General features: G+C 53.4%; 3 protein-coding genes across 3 annotated transcripts; 2 read left to right on the top strand and 1 right to left on the bottom strand.

The window, feature by feature from the left end:
• The first annotated feature begins 2872 nt into the window (after positions 1-2872).
• Positions 2873-12065, top strand: dcst2 (DC-STAMP domain containing 2). Its single transcript, XM_068757159.1, has 14 exons — positions 2873-2973; positions 5314-5561; positions 5658-5828; positions 5919-6020; positions 6715-6909; positions 7395-7460; positions 7542-7755; positions 7831-7988; positions 8069-8233; positions 8303-8470; positions 8549-8649; positions 11334-11458; positions 11539-11654; positions 11968-12065. The coding sequence occupies exons 1-14, from the start codon at positions 2873-2875 to the stop codon at positions 12063-12065; spliced, it is 2028 nt and encodes a 675-aa protein (XP_068613260.1).
• Positions 12066-15753: 3688 nt separating this feature from the next.
• Positions 15754-18645, top strand: LOC137917768 (protein S100-A14-like). Its single transcript, XM_068760498.1, has 3 exons — positions 15754-15858; positions 17801-17929; positions 18199-18645. Exons 1-3 carry the CDS (start codon positions 15847-15849, stop codon positions 18367-18369), a joined length of 312 nt encoding a protein of 103 aa, XP_068616599.1. The 5' UTR covers positions 15754-15846; the 3' UTR covers positions 18370-18645.
• Positions 18646-19806: 1161 nt separating this feature from the next.
• Positions 19807-22133, bottom strand: LOC137913176 (perilipin-2-like). The gene is made up of 7 exons (XM_068757158.1): positions 22119-22133; positions 21829-22027; positions 21423-21505; positions 21029-21266; positions 20763-20947; positions 20244-20495; positions 19807-20172 (listed from the first exon to the last, which is right to left on the bottom strand). The coding sequence occupies exons 1-7, from the start codon at positions 22131-22133 to the stop codon at positions 19807-19809; spliced, it is 1338 nt and encodes a 445-aa protein (XP_068613259.1).
• Positions 22134-22379: the final 246 nt, after the last annotated feature.

Genomic DNA, 22379 nt, shown 5'->3' with positions numbered 1-22379 from the left:
CGGTTTGGGGCCCGGTTTGGGGCCCGGTTTGGGGCCCGGTTTGGGGTCCGGCCCGTCGGAGCCGTACTGACGGACGACCTCGTCCCGGAGGTTCTGGAACGTCCTGCTGACGTTCAGAACCTCCGACTGGAACGCCGCTTCACCATCCTGAGGGGGCAGAGGTGAGAAAGACCCGACTACCCGCTCCGTGCTGGCCACGCCCTCTCCGTGCTGGCCACGCCCCCGCGTGCTGACCCTCACCATGAGCTCCTCCATGATGACCAGGACGGGTCTGATGGCGTCCTTCCACAGCAGCGTGGCGTGCCGGACCTGCAGGTCCAGGTTGCAGCCCAGAGACACGGCCGCTGCCTCCATGTTCTGCTGGATGTTGGACACTGGTCCTGTGATGACATCATCAGACAGATACACGAATGTGTTTTATTCTGTGTAGCATAACGGAGGCGTCTGGGTCGGTTCTCATGGCAACAGATCCGATAGGCATCAGATTTAGGACCACATACCCAAGTGGACAGTACCTGGACCCTCCAGCAGGAGGACAAGTACCTGGACCCTCCAGCAGGAGGACAAGTACCTGGACCCTCTAACAGGAGTACAAGTACCTGGACCCTCCAGCAGGAGGACAAGTACCTGGACCCTCCAGCAGCAGTACCTGGACCCTCCAGCAGGAGGACAAGTACCTGGACCCTCCAGCAGGAGGACAAGTACCTGGACCCTCTAACAGGAGTACAAGTACCTGGACCCTCCAGCAGGAGGACAAGTACCTGGACCCTCTAACAGGAGTACAAGTACCTGGACCCTCCAGCAGGAGTACAAGTACCTGGACCCTCTAACAGGAGTACAAGTACCTGGACCCTCCAGCAGCAGTACCTGGACCCTCCAGCAGGAGTACCAGTATCTAAAGAAGAAGCCTCTTGGGCGACGGTGAAACGTCTTTGATCAAACTCCAGTCGGTTCTTCTTTACTCTTCTTAGTACTCTACATGAAGGATTACTGTACTGCAGTAACTTCACATGATACTTGCCACGGTCCTGGGTTGTGTGTGTGTGTGTGTGTGTGTGTGTGTTCACCTCTGCAGAGCACAGACAGGGTTAACAGCGTCAGGTACGCTCGCCCGCGGGAGCCGAGCATGCTGGGAAACATCAGGAGGACCAAACATCTGGCCGAGGAGGAGGCGGCTCCCGCCAGCGCCGCCGCGGCTGGAACGCACGAGTCGCCGTGTTTCCGTGCGTTCCTTCATTCCCTGACGTGCTTCATGGCGTGTGTGACGTGTCCTTACCGACGAACACGCCCCCTGCTGCCAGCTGCAGGTCAAAGGTCAGCGGCAGGTTGTGGGACACGCCCAGGAACAGAACTACGATGTCATAGAGTCAAACACATAAAGTCGTTCAATCTTCATGATCAATATTATACGATCATAATGATCATTAAAATAATGATTAGACACGTAATGTCCTCAAATATATTTAGATTTATGTCATCTCTAAAAACGTTTCATGAATAAAATTAGATTAAAATATGATTGTAGTTACAGTAAATATAAAAATAAATAATAAATGAGATCTTAAAATCAATGTTATTAACATAACAGTTAAAACTATACTATACTACAAACTAAATAGTTTATAAATAGTTACAAACTTTAGATGTTTTTCTGAACTAAAATGTAATCAAACAAAATGGAGGACCTGAACCGCCCACTGCTCCAAACAACGCCCTGAAGACCAGGTGAGCCACCGGGAAGTCTTCTGATTGGCTGCAGAGGAACCGGAGGAGGAGTGGAGGCAGGACAGCCGAGGAGATCCTGCTCAGAGCTGGAGGACAGACGAACAGGTGGAGGACGTCCCACGCTCGGCTAACAGAAACTAGCAACTAGCAAAGCTGTAGCTGCTAGCGGTAGCTGCTGGCTGTAGCTACTAGCAGTAGCTACTAGCGGTAGCTGTAGCTGCTAGCGGTAGCTGCTAGCGGTAGCTGCTGGCTGTAGCTACTAGCAGTAGCTACTAGCGGTAGCTGCTAGCGGTAGCTGTAGCTGCTAGCGGTAGCTGCTAGCGGTAGCTTCATGCTCACAGGAGAAACATGAGCGGTGTCCTGTCAGGGTGAAATCATGCATTCAGACTCACCACTGGGAACAGGTGGAGGCATGTCCAGGTGAGACATGTCCAACAAGATGGACACGAGGTCTCCAGCTGCTGTCTACCTTTGTCAGTTGGTTTGTGATCGGTTGGACTGTGCTCTGATTGGTTGTCTGTGTTGTGCTGTGATTGGTTGTCCTGTACTGTGATCGGTTGGACTGTACTGTGATTGGTTGTCTGTGCTGTGCTGTGATTGGTTGTCCTGTACTGTGATTGGTTGGTTGTCCTGTACTGTGATCGGTTGGACTGTGCTGTGATTGGTTGGTTGTCCTGTGCTGTGATTGGTTGGACTGTACTGTGTTTTGATCGGTTGGACTGTGCTCTGATTGGTTGTCTGTGCTGTGCTGTGATTGGTTGTCCTGTACTGTGATCGGTTGGACTGTACTGTGATTGGTTGTCTGTGCTGTGCTGTGATTGGTTGTCCTGTACTGTGTTTTGATCGGTTGGACTGTGCTCTGATTGGTTGTCTGTGCTGTGCTGTGATTGGTTGTCCTGTACTGTGATCGGTTGGACTGTACTGTGATTGGTTGGTTGTCCTGTACTGTGATCGGTTGGACTGTACTGTGATTGGTTGGTTGTCCTGTGCTGTGATTGGTTGGACTGTACTGTGTTTTGATCGGTTGGACTGTGCTGTGCTGTGATTGGTCGGCTGAATCCTCCATTTCTTTCCTTCTGTTTCATTTCGGTTACTTGGAGACAGGACATATTTTGTGTGTCTGAGACAAACGAAGACGAGACCAGAGATGAAGAGCGAGAAAAGAAAGAGACACCTGATAAAAACTGATGTCACGGTCCAGGTGGAGGAAAGGGGAGGAGTCTGTCAGACTGCCAGAGGACTCAACAGGTGAGCAAATCCAGAAGAAATGTGGGACTCTGACAGCTGATAGCTAGCAGAAAGCTAACTGACAGCTGATAGCTAGCAGAAAGCTAACTGACAGCTGATAGCTAGCAGAAAGCTAAATGTGGATGAAAGCTAGCAGAAAGCTAAATGTGGATGAAAGCTAGCAGAAAGCTAAATGTGGACGAAAGCTAGCAGAAAGCTAAATGTGGACGAAAGCTAGCAGAAAGCTAAATGTGGACGAAAGCTAGCAGAAAGCTAAATGTGGACGGAAGCTAGCAGAAAGCTAAATGTGGACGGAAGCTAGCAGAAAGCTAAATGTGGACGAAAGCTAGCAGAAAGCTAAATGTGGACGAAAGCTAGCAGAAAGCTAAATGTGGTCGAAAGCTAGCAGAAAGCTAAATGTGGACGAAAGCTAGCAGAAAGCTAAATGTGGACGAAAGCTAGCAGAAAGCTAAAAAGTGAAAAACTAAATAAGAATATAAACGACACAAAGGCTACGTGGGGAATAATAAATAGTGGTATTAGGTAGCAAAGTATACTCAAATTACTCTGTGAAGGAAAATGTGTAAATATTTGAGGATAATTTCTTTTACAAATTAGTTGTGTAAATATTTATCAAATGAAGGAGCGACTATCTGGAAACAAAAGATCTACAGCCGGAGAAGCTTTAGGCATGCCGCTCATAAAAACCAGAATTATTGAACCACTCACGTATACCGTAATTGCTGAACTATTATGCGCACCTGTGAAAAAGCCGCACCCACTGAATTTTAAAAAATATTTATTTTGTACAAAAATAAGCCGCACATATTCGTAAACTGCAGGTGTCTACCGGTACATTGAAACAAATGCTATTTAACGGAACACGGCTCGTAACGATATCCGCAGCAGGTCTCCAAGGTGAACAGCCTCTGGCATGTTAGATCAAGGGAAGTCGGCAAATCAGATCCGTAACTTCGGGATAAGGATTGGCTCTAAGGGCTGGGTCGGTCGGGCTGGGGTGCGAAGCGGGGCTGGGCTCGAGCCGCGGCTGGGGGAGCAGTCGCCCCGTCGCCCTCCCCTCCCCGCCCGTCGGAGGCTGCGCGGCGCGCGCGCGCGCCTGGCGGGGTGTCCCCGTCCCCCTTGCCCCCGTGCCCCTCATCCTCCGTCCGCGGGAGCGTGGTGCGGCAGGGGTGGGGACGCCCGGGAGGTCGAGGGGGCGGGTTCCTTCCCCGCGGGGCGGCGCGTCCGACGCCGCGTAGCGGATGGCGGACAGGCGGCGGGGACTCTGGACGCGCGCCGGGCCCTTCTCGCGGATCTCCCCAGCTACGCGCAAGCGGGGCTTTCCCTCCGGGCGGGCGGGCGTTAATTTCGTAATGAAAATAAATAGGCTTTAACGAAACACGGCTCGTAACGAAAGTTGGAAAATATACGTAAATTTGCCGCGTCGTTGCATAAACCGCAAGGTTCAAAATATTGGAAAAAAGTAGCGGCTTGTACGCCGGGAATTACGGTATTTGTAATTGATCAATAACTGGAGTTCTTAAACTCGGTCAGGAGTCTACCCGTTCAAGGTAATTCATAAAATCAATTATCAAAACGATAAAGAGTCATCAAGAATCCGTTTAAAATATAATCATGGATAGCTTTAATGGAATTAACAGGAAATAGAACAATAAGTTCAGATGAATGATTCCGAATCAGACCTAGTTAATTAGGGGTACCTCAAGGCTCGATACTTGGGCCCATGTTATTTATATTATACACGGTATATAAGATGTTCTACGAAGCCTTCTATTTACTGATTATACGACATTATTTTATTCATGAGAACATATACAGCAACTCATAGAAGTAGTAAAAATGAGAGATTGGTTTGATCAGAAATAGATTAGCTGTCAAAATGTAAAAAACAAATTGTATAATATTCAATGAGAAAAGAACAAATCTTGATAGATCAATAAAAATAGATTAGATGGACATTCAACATTTCAGGAGTTATTATTGATGAGCATTTTAGTAGGAAATGATAAAATAGCCAAATCTATTGGTTGATCTACAAAGTAAAGTACTGTCTCACTCATTCTGGTCTCTATTGATCCGATATCGGCGCCGCTGCTTATTGAACGGACATTTGTTGATTGAAATATTCTTCAGGTTTTGTAAAGCGAGTTCTAAACGGTGAACAATAACTTGGATTAGAAAGCCTTTCTTGTCGTCGTTTTAAACGTTTTTGTGTATTTTTGTCATCTTAAACGAAATAAATAAAATGATTGTTTCCCATGATGCAAAGCTGTTTACGGCACCAGACCGTGTCTGTAGCGGAGTAAATGGACTCGAGTCCGTCACCACGTCTCCCTGCAGGTCAGCAGGACGGCCCAGGACTGGGGTCAGAGGTCGGCTGCTGGCTGGGGGGCGGAGCTTGGGGGCGTTTGTCTTGGGGCTGCTGCTGGCGTCTCTGTACGGACTCTCGGCGCTCTTCCTGCAGAAGCAGCCGCTGTGGTTCTGCGTGTACAGCACGCTGGGCGTGGCCGTCATGGCCGCCTTCGGGATGGGCGTGTCCGCCGGCGCCCGCGCTGACGTCATGGTCCTGCTGCCATCGCTGTGCTCAGGTCAGTCACCCGTTTAAAATGACGTCGATTTGGTGCATCCGAGAAAAGGCGTGGCTTCAGGTTAGCCAATCACAGCCCCCCCTGTCACGTTGTCAGCTCGGGGCAGGAAGCTCCTCCTCTTCCTGTTTACGACGCTCCTGCTGGCCGGTCCTCTCACCAACACGCTGGAGAACACGGAGCGAGCCGCCGCCAGTCTGATCTGTGGCGCCGAGCTGGCAGCCAATCAGACGCAGGAACTGATACGAAGGGCAGCCACGCCTCTTTTCTGTAAGACTCCTCCTCTGGGCGTGTCGTGACCCTTCACCCTCCAGGCGTCTGTCTGGCCACATCTGAACTGTCCGTCTCGTGTCGTTGCAGCCGGGCTGGACCGGATCAGAGAGATCAGCAGCAACGCCGCCGCCGCCGCAGGGAGGGTCCAGAAGTTCATCGACGCGCTGACCGGCAGCGTCCGCCACGTCGGTGGGTTTAACCCGTCGGGTTAACCCCTCGGTTTAGCCCGTCGGTTTAACCCGTCGGTTTAACCCGTCGGTTTAGCCCGTCGGTTTAACCCCTCGGTTTAGCCCGTCGGTTTAGCCCGTCGGTTTAACCCCTCGGTTTAGCCCGTCGGTTTAACCCGTCGGTTTAACCCAGGGGGGGGCAAACTTTTTGACTCGCGGGCCACAATAGGTTCTAATATTTGGCAGAGGGGCCGGACCAAGCACAGACGGATGGAGTGTTTCTGTGAGCTGATATAAATGACACATGAAAGGATTCGGCCTTTTACAGGCAGCATTACAGGGAAAAGGTCAAATGAATCAGGCTTAATTATAATACAATTTTATTTAATGATATAATTTGGACAAGTTTGGCGGGCCGGATTAAAAAGACCAACGGGCCGCATATGGCCCCCGGGCCTGGGTTTGCCCATGCCTGGTTTAACCCGTCGGTTTAACCCGTCGTCACTGCGTCTACCTGTCTGTGATTTGGGTCTGCTCCGGCCTGCCCCCATTTGGAGCTTCTATGAAGGACACTTCACCGTCCTACATGTCCTACTTGTCCTACGTGTCCACGAGGGGGTTCTGGGAGGTTTTGAGAGGCCTTGTGCGGATCGTAGAGATCATGGAGAGGTTTTATTTTTCAACTGAAGCAAGCATGTTTGACCTCTGACCTGCAGCCGGTACTCTGAGGAACACCCTTCACTTCCTGGTGGACATCGGGGACATCTGCAACGCCAGGCTGGGCTCTCCGTACAGGAAGTGTCGGGCGCTGTTTGCGGAGGCTCGAGCCGACTGCGCCGCCCTGCTGGGCGAGTTCGACTTCCTGTGCGGCCTGGTGGACGGCTTCCTGCCGCTGTGCAGCCTCGCCCGCGGTGCGTTCAGGGACCGCCGTTAACCCCGCGGTGCGTTCAGGGACCGCCGTTAACCCCGCGGTGCGTTCAGGGACCGCCGTTAACCCCGCGGTGCGTTCAGGGACCGCCGTTAACCCCGCGGTGCGTTCAGGGACCGCCGTTAACCCCGCGGTGCGTTCAGGGACCGCCGTTAACCCCGCGGTGCGTTCAGGGACCTCCGTTAACCCCGCGGTGCGTTCAGGGACCGCCGTTAACCCCGCGGTGCGTTCAGGGACCGCCGTTAACCCCGCGGTGCGTTCAGGGACCGCCGTTAACCCCGCGGTGCGTTCAGGGACCGCCGTTAACCCCGCGGTGCGTTCAGGGACCGCCGTTAACCCCGCGGTGCGTTCAGGGACCTCCGTTAACCCCGCGGTGCGTTCAGGGACCGCCGTTAACCCCGCGGTGCGTTCAGGGACCGCCGTTAGCGCGTCGCTGTCCGCTGAGGTCTCAAGAAGCTTCTGTTTCAGCCGGCCAACTCTTCTGCGTCATTCCTTCCTACGTCGCCGACCACCTGAGGAAACGCCTGGCAGCGCGTGAGTCTGTGACCCTGACCCTGACCCTGACCCTGACCCCTGACCCTGACCCTGACCCCGAACGTCCGGTCTGTCCTCCAGCCACCGTCAGAGCGTTTGAGCGCATGAAGCAGGAGTTTGACTTCGACGTCTCGGCCTCCGTGACCTTTGACCTGGGCGCTACGAGCAGCCAGTCGCTGCAGCAGGTGACCCAGAGCGTCGTGGAGGAGGTTTCCTCGGAGCTGCAGCTGTTCCAGATGTTGAGCGGACCGCTGGCGTGCGGCAGCTTGGCGCTGCTCGCCTGGTGCTTCCTGAAGTCAGTGCACGTTACCTGCTCCGCACCTGAACGCGCCGTTAGCATGGTAGCATGGCAGCATGTCTGCGTTGGCAGGGCGGTGCGCTACCGGCGCAGGTATCTCCGGGACATCCACTTTGATAACGTCTACATCACGGCTCAGTTTGAAGACTTCGACCAACGGGCTTCCTCGAGGGGCGGAGTCTCAGTCCTGCCAATCACACGCAGAGAAGCCAGGACCTTCGTCAGGCCGCGTGGGTACACCTGTGTGCACGTTGGCGTTCGCCCGAAGGCCTGACGCCGCCCGGTCTAAACGCATCCGTCCATCTCGCAGTGGCGTTTCACCTGACGACCCGAGAGCAGCGGGGCGTGTTGGTGGGCGTGGCCTCAGTCCTCAGACACCTGGTGATGGGCGGCCTGCTGGTGGCGCTGGACTTCCTGGTGTTCTGGATACTGGATCAGGTGCGCCGCCTGGTGGACGGGGAAGTCGTGGCCAGAGGTGAGATCGCGGCGCTGTTGTGGGTGCGATGCCGGCCTGTTGGTTACCATGGTGACTTGTGTCCAGCAGCGCCGGTGACGGTGGCGGTGCAGGTGAACGGCTCGGGTTACGCTGCAGACATCTTCAGAGACCTGGCGGCGTCCTTCAACGTCCTGCAGGGAGGAAACGTCACCGTCATCAGCAGGAAGTGTCTCCCGGAGCCGTCGGAGCCCGACCCCGGCGGCGTCTTCGTCCTCGGTAGGAGGGACGCGACACCTGCGTCCTGCTCCAGGTCCGTACAGGCTCCTCCCCCTCAGCCACCTCCTTGTGCTCCAGGGTTCCTGCTGGGTCTGGCTCTGCTGGTGTCCGTGGTCAGTGGACCGGCCCGGCGCTGCAGACGGCTGGTCTGTGCCTGGTACCACCCACAGAGGGAGCAGGTGGGTCTGGGGGGGTCCCGGGGGGGTCCCGGGGGGGTCCCGGGGGGAACCCAGGGGGGGTCCCGGGGGGGTCCCAGGGGGGGTCCAGGGGGGAACCCTCCGGCTGGGCCTTCGTGAAGTCTTTCTTAAACCTGGAGAAGCAGCCTGAGGGCAGCTTTGCCTCCTGTAAGCCCCGCCCCATCCTGCTCCCAGTCAGCAGGTGTGTTTGATGGACAGACAGGTGAGTGTCTTCAGAGAGGACTCGGGTTGCTGGTTCTGGTCTGAGTCGGTCCCCAGCTTCCAAGCAAACATCTCAGCAGGTTCGACTTTAGAGACCGAAGGATCACCTGAAGCTTCGTCCAATCAGCAGCGAGCGTTGTCGTCAACATGGAGGATCCAGACGTCTATGGAGAGTCTGACCCCGCCTCCTTCAACACGCCCCCTGATCCTCCAACACGAGCTGCCACCGAGAGACAATCGCATGTGTCTTATCCGTCTCTGTGTCTCTGCGTGTCTTTGTGTGTCTCTGTGTGTCTCTGTGTGTCTCTGTGTGTCTCTGTGTGTCTGTGTGTGTCTCTGTGTGTCTCTGTGTGTCTCTGTGTGTCTTTGTGTGTCTCTGTGTGTCTTTGTGTGTCTCTGTGTGTCTGTGTGTCTTTGTGTGTCTCTGTGTCTTTGTGTGTCTCTGTGTCTCTGTGTGTCTCTGTGTGTCTCTGTGTGTCTCTGTGTCTCTGTGTGTCTTTGTGTGTCTCTGTGTGTCTGTGTGTCTTTGTGTGTCTCTGTGTGTCTCTGTGTGTCTCTGTGTGTCTTTGTGTGTCTCTGTGTCTTTGTGTGTCTCTGTGTGTCTCTGTGTCTTTGTGTGTCTCTGTGTGTCTCTGTGTGTCTCTGTGTCTCTGTGTGTCTCTCTGTGTCTTTGTGTGTCTCTGTGTGTCTCTGTGTGTCTCTGTGTGTCTCTGTGTGTCTTTGTGTGTCTCTGTGTGTCTTTGTGTGTCTCTGTGTGTCTGTGTGTCTGTGTGTGTCTCTGTGTGTCTCTGTGTGTCTCTGTGTGTCTCTGTGTGTCTCTGTGTGTCTCTGTGTCTCTGTGTGTCTTTGTGTGTCTCTGTGTGTCTTTGTGTGTCTCTGTGTGTCTCTGTGTGTCTGTGTGTCTGTGTGTGTCTGTGTGTGTCTCTGTGTGTCTCTGTGTCTCTGTGTGTCTCTGTGTGTCTTTGTGTGTCTTTGTGTGTCTCTGTGTGTCTCTGTGTGTCTGTGTGTGTCTCTGTGTGTCTCTGTGTGTCTCTGTGTGTCTTTGTGTGTCTCTGTGTGTCTCTGTGTGTCTCTGTGTGTCTGTGTGTCTCTGTGTGTCTTATCCGTCTTTGCGTGTCTCTGCGTGTCTCTGTGTGTCTCTGTGTGTCTCTGTGTGTCTCTGTGTGTCTCTGTGTGTCTCTGTGTGTGTCTCTGTGTGTCTCTGTGTGTCTCTGCGTGTCTCTGCGTGTCTCTGCGTGTCTCTGCGTGTCTCTGCGTGTCTCTGTGTGTCTTATCCGTCTCTGCGTGTCTCTGCGTGTCTCTGTGTGTCTCTGTGTGTCTCTGTGTGTCTCTGCGTGTCTGTGTGTCTCTGTGTGTCTGTGTGTGTCTGTGTGTGTCTCTGTGTGTCTTTGTGTGTCTCTGTGTGTCTCTGTGTGTCTTATCCGTCTCTGTGTGTCTCTGTGTGTCTGTGTGTCTCTGTGTGTCTCTGTGTGTCTGTGTGTGTCTCTGTGTGTCTTTGTGTGTCTCTGTGTGTCTCTGTGTGTCTTATCCGTCTCTGTGTGTCTCTGCGTGTCTCTGTGTGTCTCTGTGTGTCTCTGTGTGTCTCTGCGTGTCTCTGTGTGTCTCTGTGTGTCTTATCCGTCTCTGCGTGTCTCTGCGTGTCTCTGTGTGTCTTTGTGTGTCTCTGTGTGTCTCTGCGTGTCTCTGTGTGTCTCTGTGTGTCTCTGTGTGTTTCTGTGTGTCTCTGTGTGTCTTTGTGTGTCTCTGTGTGTCTCTGTGTGTCTCTGTGTGTCTCTGTGTGTCTCTGTGTCTTTGTGTGTCTCTGTGTGTCTTTGTGTGTCTGTGTGTGTCTCTGTGTGTCTTTGTGTGTCTCTGTGTGTCTCTGTGTGTCTTATCCGTCTCTGTGTGTCTTATCCGTCTCTGCGTGTCTCTGTGTGTCTCTGTGTGTCTCTGTGTGTCTCTGTGTGTCTCTGTGTGTCTCTGTGTGTCTCTGTGTGTCTCTGTGTGTCTGTGTGTCTCTGTGTGTCTCTGTGTGTCTCTGTGTGTCTCTGTGTGTCTCTGTGTGTCTGTGTGTCTCTGTGTGTCTCTGTGTGTCTCTGTGTGTCTCTGTGTGTCTGTGTGTCTCTGTGTGTCTCTGTGTGTCTCTGTGTGTCTCTGTGTGTCTGTGTGTCTCTGCGTGTCTCTGTGTGTCTCTGTGTGTCTCTGTGTGTCTCTGTGTGTCTCTGTGTGTCTTTAGGTGCTTCGTAGGTGTTTAACATGGACTTTGTTTCCCGACTCCTCTGGAAGCTTTTATCTTTCTTTTAAAATGCAGCTTGTCTTCTCGTGTCTTGATGTCTGAACGGAACCGACGGTTCGTCTCGATGTCTGAACGGAACCGACGGTTCGTCTCGATGTCTGAACGGAACCGACGGTTCGTCTCGAGACGAAGAACGAGGAGGAGGAGACCAGGAGGGCTGAAGCTGTCTCCTTGTTTGTGTCCTCCTCAGGAGAGGATCCGCTTCCTTTGGCAGCTGATCCAGGATGAGAGGCGGGCCGAGGGGGAGGGCCTGAGGAGGTCTGCTGCCGGGGGTCCACCTGGCCAGCAGGGGGCGGGACGCCTCACAAGCCTCCTGCTGCGGTACGAGTCTGTCGCCTCCTCATGTCGGATTCTCTCCTCCTGAATCCCGTCCTAATGAAACGTGTCCGTCTCAGGGTGGGAGGAGCTCGCCTGTCCCACCTGCTGGGTCTGTCCTCTGTCAGCTGTCGGGCCTGCGGGACAGGCCTGGGGGACAAAGACATGGCCGCCTGTGATGTCCCACAATGTAAAGGTAGAGACCAATGTCAGTCTGATTGATTGACTGATAACGATGATGTCATGAACAGTGACATCACAGCCCAATCAGCTGCTCGGTGTCAGAGGAGGCGGGTCCCTGGTTCACGTGTGTCTCCTGCAGAGGACAGACCGTCCTCATCTAGTGACACACACACACACACACACACACTGGTTACACACTAGTGACACACAGATCAGCCATGACATCATCACACCGTTGTTTGCCTCAACCAATGACTGTGGATCCAGTGCAGGCTCCGCCCCTCCCGGACGCCACGCTCTGTTTTTATGACACGCTGTTTTTGCAGGCGTCTACTGCCGGCCATGTTTCCGCTGTTTGGGGAACACGTGTGTCGTCTGCTCGCGACCTCCGACCCCCCAGGAGGACGGCGTGGAGGAGGAGTGAGTGTTTGTTTAATCGCTAACGCACAACGACGGTCCAAACCGGGTCGGCTCGGTCGGGTCCACGTTCCAGTTCCTGGAACACGCCTTACGTTGTACCCCACAACAAGAGTTACCTAACAGAACCCTAACCAGAACCCTAACCAGAACCTTAACCAGAACCCTAACCAGAACCCTAACCAGAACCTGAACCAGAACCCTAACCGGACACTAACCAGAACCTGAACCAGAACCCTAACCAGAACCTTAACCAGAACACTAACCAGAACCTGAACCAGAACCCTAACCAGAACCTTAACCAGAACCCTAACCAGAACCTGAACCTGGACCAGAACCCGAACCAGAACCCTAACCAGAACCTTAACCAGAACACTAACCAGAACCCTAAGCCAACAATAACCAGTGACAGATTCTTAATGTCAGCCCTCTGAATAGGGAACAGCTTTTCATCAGACGCTCACGTAGATCTGTAGGAAACAGTGATGGAGAAGCTAAGATAAACGTTAGCTAGATGGAGAAGCTAAGATAAACGTTAGCTAGATGGAGAAGCTAAGATAAACGTTAGCTAGATGGAGAAGCTAAGATAAACGTTAGCTAGATGGAGAAGCTAAGATAAACGTTAGCTAGATGGAGAAGCTAAGATAAATGTTAGCTAGATGGAGAAGCTAAGATAAATGTTAGCTAGATGGAGGAGCTAAGATAAACTGTTAGCTTAATGGAGAAGCTAAGATAACTGTTAGCTTGATGGAGAAGCTAAGATAAACGTTAGCTAGATGGAGAAGCTAAGATAAACGTTAGCTAGATGGAGAAGCTAAGATAAACGTTAGCTAGATGGAGAAGCTAAGATAAATGTTAGCTAGATGGAGAAGCTAAGATAAATGTTAGCTAGATGGAGGAGCTAAGATAAACTGTTAGCTTAATGGAGAAGCTAAGATAACTGTTAGCTTGATGGAGAAGCTAAGATAAACGTTAGCTAGATGGAGAAGCTAAGATAAACGTTAGCTAGATGGAGAAGCTAAGATAAACGTTAGCTAGATGGAGAAGCTAAGATACATGTTAGCTAGATGGAGAAGCTAAGATACATGTTAGCTAGATGGAGAAGCTAAGATACATGTTAGCTTGATGGAGAAGCTAAGATAAACGTTAGCTAGATGGAGAAGCTAAGATAAATGTTAGCTAGATGGAGGAGCTAAGATAAACTGTTAGCTTAATGGAGAAGCTAAGATAACTGTTAGCTTGATGGAGAAGCTAAGATAAACGTTAGCTAGATGGAGAAGCTAAGATAAACTGTTAGCTTAATGGAGAAGCTAAGATAACTGTTAGCTTGATGGAGAAGCTAAGATAAACGTTAGCTAGATGGAGAAGCTAAGATAAACGTTAGCTAGATGGAGAAGCTAAGATAACTGTTAGCTTAATGGAGAAGCTAAGATAACGGTTAGCTTAATGGAGAAGCTAAGATAACGGCTAGCCTGTTTTAGTTTGTGTATTTCATGTTCTGCTGGTCTCCCCAGCGACTCCAGTAACGATGTCCAGCTCAACGTATCGTTGTCTCTGAACGACACCGACCACCGTACCAGGTCCAGAACCAGGACCGAGTCCATGGACCAAAGAGCAGCTGATGACTCAAAGAAAACTACAGGAGCCGATGGAGGAGTGGGCGGCGGCGGCGGCGCTGACTCTGTCCACGGGTAGGTTGTCTGATTATCTGAGACCTGATTCGCTGGTTCCACATCAATGGAAAACTATTGAAAACCTCAAAGCTTCTTTTTTCCTACCCTGTTTGATGTCAGTGAAGCAGACGTGACGCCCCAAGATGCATTCAGCACCATTGAGGACAACGTGTCCTCGTCTTCCACCTCACAATAAACCCGGCAGCATCCAGAACCAGAACCTGCAGAGAGCCACCGACCCCGGAGCAGTCATCATATACCTGACTGTCCCCGGGACCCTCCGGGACCCTCTAGGACCCTCCGGGACCCTCCGGGGGCCTCTAGGACCCTCCGGGGGCCTCCGGGGCCCTCTAGGACCCTCCGGGACCCTCCGGGGGCCTCTAGGACCCTCCGGGGGCCTCCGGGCCCTCTAGGGCCCTCTAGGACCCTCCGGGGCCCTCTAGGGCCCTCTAGGACCCTCCGGGGCCCTCTGGGGCCCTCCGGGGGCCTCCGGGGCCCTCTAGGACCCTCCGGGGCCCTCTAGGACCCTCCGGGGCCCTCTAGGACCCTCCGGGACCCTCCGGGGGCCTCTAGGACCCTCCGGGACCCTCCGGGGGCCTCCGGGGCCCTCTAGGACCCTCCGGGGGCCTCTAGGGCCCTCCGGGGGCCTCTAGGACCCTCCGGGGGCCTCCGGGGCCCTCTAGGACCCTCCGGGACCCTCCGGGGCCCTCTAGGACCCTCCGGGGCCCTCTAGGACCCTCCGGGACCCTCCGGGGGCCTCTAGGACCCTCCGGGGCCCTCTAGGACCCTCCGGGGGCCTCCGGGGCCCTCTAGGACCCTCCGGGGCCCTCTAGGACCCTCCGGGACCCTCCGGGGGCCTCCGGGACCCTCCGGGCCCTCTAGGGCCCTCTAGGACCCTCCGGGATCCTGGTTCAGAGTTGCACGGTCTTCGTTAGATTTTAGTTAGTTTCAAGTAGAAACGCTTTTAGTCCATCTTCAGGTTTTTGTTGACATTTTCCTCAGGGAGAGATTTTACTTCAAAATGGGGGTTTGTTCTTGACAGGAAATGCTAGCAAAGATGTGCGCCTGTCTGAGAAGCTAACGATGATGTTAGCCTGTCTAATAATAAATAATAAACTCGAGTTAAGTATTGATTACCGATCAATAAACATTACTGATAGTGTATTTATGATGAATGGGAGTGCCCCCACCCCCCTGGAGGAAAAAGACAGGAAGCACCTGCTCCTCTGTTCTGTGGCGTCCAGTCAGAATCCAGAACCCTGCAGCCACAGCTGGGCTCTCAGGTGCTCTCAGGGGCTCTCAGGTGCTCTCAGGTGCTCTCGGGCGCTCTCGGGCGCTCTCGGGCGCTCTCGGGCGCTCTCGGGCGCTCTCGGGCGCTCTCGGGCGCTCTCGGGCGCTCTCGGGCGCTCTCGGGCGCTCTCGGGCGCTCTCGGGCGCTCTCGGGCGCTCTCGGGCGCTCTCGGGCGCTCTCGGGCGCTCTCGGGCGCTCTCGGGCGCTCTCGGGCGCTCTCGGGCGCTCTCGGGCGCTCTCGGGCGCTCTCGGGCGCTCTCGGGCGCTCTCGGGCGCTCTCGGGCGCTCTCAGGGGCTCTCGGGTGTTCTCAGGGGCTCTCGGGTGCTCTCGGGGGCTCTCGGGGGCTCTCAGGTGACGTCCAGCAGGTACTGGTTGGAATGGGCAGCGCCCAGTGAGAGGTGGGCGTGGCTAGGAGCGGCGAGACAGACAACTAGAATGTCAATCAGAGGTCGCAGACCCTCGTCTCCAAGCGCCCTCTCTCAATGTTAAAGAATCCTTTAACGCATTCTAGAATCTGGATCCGGATCCGGATCGACGCCATTCTGGGGGGACCGAGCCGCGGACGGAACCTTGCTTGTGTAAAAACTTAAAGTCGATCGGGTTACGGACAGACAGACAGACCCAGTTGCAGTACCCGCGCCTCCCCTTCGGCGAGGGTAACTGTGTGCGCGTGGAATGGGTGTGTCTGTGTGCGCGCGCGCGCGCGCGTGCGTGGAGTGGGTGGACTCTGATCCAGCAGGAAGCCGTTCCCGATTCTCCTCAGTTTCTCTCCGGTCCTCCTTCGGCGCGTCCTTCCGTGTTTTTGGCGACTAACTCTCCGCAGATGGCGACCAAGGTAAGACGATCTGATCGATCAGTGATCGGATTAGCGCTGGGGGGTCATCAGAAACAAGAAGGTTAAGGTTTGGAAGCAGCGACCGGAAACTAACGCCCGTCGCCCGCCACCAGCTGTCTGTCGATAAAGCAGATCGAATCGATAACGATCGATTATGTTCACCTGAACCGGTGCGGTGCATTCAAAGACTGTCGTAAAGACCTGTGCGTGTCCACCGCGCGCCCCCCATGTCCACACAGTGACTGTCCCCTGTGCGGACATGGAGGGCGTGGTGGGCGTCCACGACGTCCCGCAGCAGATGAGCGCCGGTGCGTTCACGTGTTCGCGGGGCAACCGGAGGAAACGGAACTCGTGAGTCATCAAATCAACGTAAAGTACGGAGCTGAGAAGTAACGCAGCGTAAAATGGAGTAACGCGACGGCTTGTGTGTGAAATGGCTTCACAAACACTCAGCGAGTCGCCGTGAGTGTGTGCCGAGGGTGTGGCGCGTGCAGGTGCGCTCAGGTGCGCTCAGGTGCGCGCAGGTGCGTGCAGGTGCGTGCAGGTGCGTGCAGGTGCGCGCAGGTGCGTGCAGGTGTGCAGGCCGTACTTGGTCGTACTTGAGTACAACATGATATGGCAGCAAATGTACTCCGTTACATTCCAGTACGATGAGCTGATTAAAAACCTTTTTAATGAGTCAGTCTATTTGAACCAAGCCACGCCCACTCCGATGACATCACGTTGGGATTTTATGATACGTAAACAAACTTTATTGTTTTGTTAAATGTGCAAATAGAGAGATTGAAAGATCCCAATTTAATGAACACGCCTTGAAGTTCCCGGATTACGTTCCTGCATGTTTAAAAAGTATATTTTAACCTAATTATTTTATTATCATTTAAGATATGCTTTTTTAAAATCTAGAAAGTTAGCATTGAAATGGGATGTAATTCCTTAACCCCGCCCCCTAAATATTATATTCTCATTGGTAATTAGATAAAATAAGACAAACATGCTAACATCAGCTACAGCGCTGAGTGAAAACATGCTAACATCAGCTACAGCACTGAGTGAAAACATGCTAACATGGCTTCAGATGGGCTCACATTAGCTACACTGCTAGCTGTTAACATGCTAACATGGCTTCAGATGGGTTCACATTAGCTACACTGCTAGCTGTTAACATGCTAACATGGCTTCAGATGGGCTCGCATTAGCTACACTGCTAGCTGTTAACATGCTAACATGGCGTCAGATGGGCTCGCATTAGCTACACTGCTAGCTGTTAACATGCTAACATGGCTTCAGATGGGCTCACATTAGCTGGTTCTACAGACGGCATGTCGTGCTAACGTCTTGTCAAAGGGCCGTGCTTGTGAGCGGTCGACGCCCCCTCAGACACACAGATGGCCTCTTTGTGTTCAGATCAAACACAACTTTACAGCCAGCAAGCTGGGGCGGTTCTGAGGTTGGATCTGGTTTCATGAACTGGTTTCTGGTCCTGAATGTGAACATCTGGAGGCGGATTCCTGTAGACCAGCGGCGCTGCAGCCGCCGCCCTCTTTCGCAACAAGGAGGAGCCTCAGGGAATCGCTCGGCCCAATCACATTCAGCGTTTCACTGATGAGGGTGTTCGGACCAGGGCCCCCCCCGGGTCCCACCAGGGCCCCACCCGGGGCCCCCGTGGGGTGCCGGTGCTTCGAGGGTTGCAGGTCTTTGTTGGGGTTCACCCTTTGGGTAACAACTTGTTCTGCTGCTGAACCCAAATTCCTGGATGATGACATCGTAACAGGAGCTGACCAATCAGAGCAGAGGAGCCCGGTCCAGAGGCCCGGAGGACGGGCCATTGTTCTTTTCTCCGTCAGTGATGGGTGATCAATAAGGAAGTCTATCTTATCGGTGATCAATAAGGAAGTCTATCTGATCGGTGATGATTGACGGGCTGCTTTGCTGCTTCCAGTACTCGGACCTGGAGCTGGCCATTAACTCGCTGGTCACCGAGTTCCACCAGGCTGCAGGTAACGAGCCGGCCATGGGCCCCGCCCAGTTCCAGAGCATGATCTCCAATCAGCTGCCGAGGTTCGCTAAGGTACGTGACGTCACATCTCACTCTGGTGACATCATGACCCGCCCCTTTCTGCCTCTGATTGGCTGAGCCTGGCGACCGATCTATCGTTGACGGTTTAAATATTAAATGTATTTATGTCGATATCTTCTCCGGACTTCTTCTGGTTCTTGTTGCTATGCTAACCGCTGCTCCAGGTGAGGACGCTACGGGGGCGGAGCTGCTGCTCATCATCACACAAAGTCAATCAGAGACAGAGCTGTGCACCTTCACTTCCTGCTTCCTGTTTGCAGAGCGTGGACAGCGAGGACGGTCTGTCTCTCGTCCTGCAGCAGATGGGCGTCCAGAAAGGGGACAACATCTCCTTCGAGAGCTTCTGGGCGCTGATCAACAAGGAGGCCATCCAGGTGTTCAGCACCGTCTACAAAGAGAAGAGCGTCAGGTGTGGCTGCCTGCTGCAGTGAGCCACAGGGGGGCGCTGCAGGACCAGGACTAACACAAGAGTCTCATCGATCGCATTTCAGACGTCTGAAGAGGAGGACCAAAGAGGAAGTATCACTTCAAACGGGTCAAAAAAGTATTTACAAATTAAAAACTAATGTTTGTTAAATGTGAGGAATTCCTTTAAAAAACATTTTAAGGCCAAATTGTCTTCAGCTTCTTGAACTTGTTCAAGTCCTCAGATTGAAACTTATAAAGCTGTGATGTTCTAATCTAACGTCCTTTGATGTTCTAATCTAACGTCCTTTAGTTTAGTTTCTGACTCATGAAGTCTCTTTCATCTCGTAATAAATCTGTGATGTTTTCAGACTTGATTCCCTCGCTGGTCTGTCAAAGGAGTCGCCATGAGCCAATCACAGCGGGTTTGATACTGAGCCAATCACAGCGGGTTTGATACTGAGCCAATCACAGCGGGTTTGATACTGAGCCAATCACAGCGGGTTTGATACTGAGCCAATCACAGCGGGTTTGATACTGAGCCAATCACAGCGGGTTTAATACTGAGCCAATCACAGCGGGTTTGATACTGAGCCAATCACAGCGGGTTTGATACTGAGCCAATCACAGCGGGTTTGATACTGAGCCAATCACAGCGGGTTTGATACTGAGCCAATCACAGCGGGTTTAATACTGAGCCAATCACAGCGGGTTTGATACTGAGCCAATCACAGCGGGTTTGATACTGAGCCAATCACAGCGGGTTTGATACTGAGCCAATCACAGCGGGTTTGATACTGAGCCAATCACAGCGGGTTTGATACTGAGCCAATCACAGCGGGTTTGATACTGAGCCAATCACAGCGGGTTTGATACTGAGCCAATCACAGCGGGTTTGATACTGAGCCAATCACAGCGGGTTTGATACTGAGCCAATCACAGCGGGTTCGATACTGAGCCAATCCGATGTAATTCTCCTCTTCATCCTGTGAGGAGCTGCTGAATGTGGTTTTGTGGTTTTCTTCTTCTACTCTTTTTATGTTGCTATCCTTTGATGTGTTGTTGTTTGTTGTTTGTTGTTTGTTTTCTGTTTTTTTTTGCCAGCCAGGCTTTCTCTGGTTTTCCGGGCGACTCAAATGACGTCATGGCTTCAGGTGGCCTCAATTTACTGCCAAGGAGGCGTGGCTTAAAGTAGGTGCTGGCTCTTTGTGCACCGCCCCCTGCTGGCCATGAGGAATAACGCAGGTTTCAGCCAAGAACTGAAGCGAGCCCAGAAAACTTTATTTAAAATGATCAACCGTTACATGGATGGTCTGAGATAATATATTCATAATATTGGGATTCTATTAATATCGGAATGTTCACCAAAAGCGTTTCTATAGCAACAGCTGATAAAGCCAAAGGTTTAATTCCTTGTGACCTCTCTGTTGGTGAACGTGAGCGTGCTAGCCGTTAGCGTAGCATCAGTTAGCGGTGGGCGTGCTGCGGCCCCCGCCGTCGGGCGAGTTGGGGCTCAGGTACTCGAACGCCTTCTGGCTCTGAGTGACGAACTGTTTGAGCGGCGAGAGGAGCAGCTCGGTGGTGGACGGGCGTCGCTGGGCGAGGTCGGGGGGCGGGGACATTCCGTCCAGGGCCGGGGGATCGTTGGGGGGGTCAGGACTCCCCAAAGCCCGGGCAGCTCGGGAGTGGAGGCTCCGGCGGCGGCGAGGACGGCCGTCCATCGCCTTCAGGAAGAGGCTGTTGGCCGAGCTGCGCCGACAGGAAGTGTCAGGCGGGACCTCTTCCTGGTTCAGGAAGTCCTCGACGTCCTGGTCGGTCGGCCGCTGGAGCTGGAAGACACGCGAGGACCGTTAAGGAGGCGGGGCATGAGACGGGCCGGGTCTGGGTCTGTGAGCCTCACCGAGTCGTAGAGGGGCGTGGCATTGACCAGCAGCTGGAGGAGGAGCTTGGAGAGCTCCTGCAGGTCTCGTAGGACCTGCTGGATCTGAACCGGCAGCTCAGCCAGCCGCTGGGCTTGACCTTTGACCCTGTTCAGGGTTAACTGTCTCAGACCCTCGGCCTGGTACAATAGCACCACCAACAGGTTCTTCAGGTTCTGCAGCAGCTCGCCAGCCACATCCAGAACCCGATCCAGAACCCGATCCAGAACCACCTGCAGATGAGATCGAACCGATCGATCGGTTTGATCGATCGGTCCATTTCAACATGTGACAGCGACTTGATGTCCCTCCGTAAAGGTCTGAAGGTCACTGACTATGGCTCCGCCCCCTGCTGCGTTGGTTAGCTTGCTGCTGTTAAACCTGTCGTTTGTGTTCAATAGAACGCGATCGGTGCCCCCCCCCCCCCCAGCGAAGGGTGTCCCTCGTCTTCTCAGGCTGGCCCCGCCCACCTGAGTAGACGAGGAAGAGTTCTGTCTCACCAGGCCGGCGGCGTCTCCCAGAGTCCTGATGGCGTTCTGCAGCTGACCTCTGACCTTTGATAGACGATGATGAAGCTGCAGGCTGAGGCTCAACAGGAGGCCGCGAGCCCTCGTCCTCAGACCGGGCTCCTCTTCATCCTCCTCATCCTCCTCATCCTCCTGGAGCCTCATCTCCCACTCCCAGCCTGACAACCATCATCATCACCGTCTGGTTAGAACAAACAGAAAGTCCTCGGAGCCGTCCCCCACGATGGACCCGTCCTCACGCAGTGTGGGTGGGAGGGGCAAGTAGTAGGCGGCGGCCTCCTCCAGGCCACTCAGGATGTCGTCCAATCCTGAAGTCGCAGCTTGTCCCACCTGAGTGTCCTGCAGCTGCTGAAAGGTGTCTCGGGCAACGTGGGACAGATGCTGCAGCTGATCCAGAGCGCCGTCCAGACCGTCCCCCACCCAGAGCTGCACGTCGTCCAGGGTCAGGAAGAGGGCCTCCTTCAGGTGCGCCATCACCTGAGGACACGGACACGACACAGGAGCCAGGCTCTCAGGGCTACTGAGGGGAGGGAAGCCCCGCCCCCTGGGGAGGCCACCATTCAGCCTCAGGCAGGTGACCTTTCCACAGCTGAGTTAACCCTTTCATTTTTATGTGTAATCAATAAGACAAACCTCGTCTGTTGATTGGTTCAGGATGGGGAGGGTTCTCTCCAAACGGTCCAGACCAATCAGAGCAAAACTGTTGGCAGCCCCGACTAAAGGGAAGAGATAGACAGGAAATGTTAGCATTTTCTGCTAACAGTGTTAGCAGGCTTAGCAGTAGCCAACTGAATGGTATTGGCAGGATTGTTTGTTAGCATCTGTCATAAGAGCGTTAGCTTTATTTGTATTCAAACATGCAGTATTAGGGTTAGCGGTAGTATTAGCATCAACTGTTGTATTAGAATTAGCAAGATCATTGTGAGCATGATTAGCAGCATTAGCACTACGAATATTAGCATTGATGAACAGAAAATCTGCATTAGCCGTTATATTAGCGTTAGCGTGATTAGCAGCATTAGCATTTAGCCCCACTTACTTTGCAGCTCCAGGATTTGGAGAAGAGGTGTGGCTCTTCTCATGGCGAGGTGGGAGAGCCTGTGAACGCCGACCTCGGCAACCACCCCCATCAGCCCCAGCAGAGGGTAACGACCTTTGACCTCAGAGTACACTGATGTCACTGACTGTAGCGCCGAGCTAACCAGCGGCAGACGGGAAACCCTCAGCACGGCACTGGTCTGAAGAACATGGGGGACAGGCTCAGACCCAATGACCCCCTTCTGTTTGATGCTGAAACTGTCCACCTGGGAGGGGCGTGGCTGAACTCACCTCGTGATGGGACATGTCTCCTTCACCCAATCTGAGGACAGAGAACAGAGAACATTCTGCATGAGGCAGTCAGCTGCTCAGTCCCACAAAGAGCACGACTGTTCAGCCCCGACCAGCGTGAAAATCTGCGTGGAAGGAACCGGCGCCGGGCTGGCGCTAACGGGTTAGCCTCCAGCTAGCCGCCGCAAACAGACGCTGCAATTCATCGATTGACTAGAAAGACAGAACCTGTAGGGGGTCCCTGGTCCAGAACCTGTAGGG

The sequence above is a fragment of the Brachionichthys hirsutus genome, chromosome 3, assembly GCF_040956055.1.
Source record: "Brachionichthys hirsutus isolate HB-005 chromosome 3, CSIRO-AGI_Bhir_v1, whole genome shotgun sequence".
Taxonomy (NCBI): Eukaryota; Metazoa; Chordata; class Actinopteri; order Lophiiformes; family Brachionichthyidae; genus Brachionichthys; species Brachionichthys hirsutus.
Note: the sequence above shows the minus strand (reverse complement) of the source record. Positions and strands in the feature narration are given on the sequence as shown.

Coding starts and splice junctions, on each gene's coding strand:
- dcst2 (XM_068757159.1), top strand. CDS start 2,873: ATGAAGAGCGAGAAAAGAAAGAGACACCTGATAAAAACTGATGTCACG. Junction 6,021..6,714: donor CGGCAGCGTCCGCCACGTCG/GTGGGTTTAACC, acceptor TCTGACCTGCAG/CCGGTACTCTGAGGAACACC. Junction 11,655..11,967: donor TGATGTCCCACAATGTAAAG/GTAGAGACCAAT, acceptor CTGTTTTTGCAG/GCGTCTACTGCCGGCCATGT.
- LOC137917768 (XM_068760498.1), top strand. Junction 17,930..18,198: donor AGCTGCCGAGGTTCGCTAAG/GTACGTGACGTC, acceptor TCCTGTTTGCAG/AGCGTGGACAGCGAGGACGG.
- LOC137913176 (XM_068757158.1), bottom strand. Junction 21,506..21,828: donor CCAAATCCTGGAGCTGCAAA/GTAAGTGGGGCT, acceptor TCTTCCCTTTAG/TCGGGGCTGCCAACAGTTTT. Junction 20,496..20,762: donor TGGGAGACGCCGCCGGCCTG/GTGAGACAGAAC, acceptor TCTCATCTGCAG/GTGGTTCTGGATCGGGTTCT.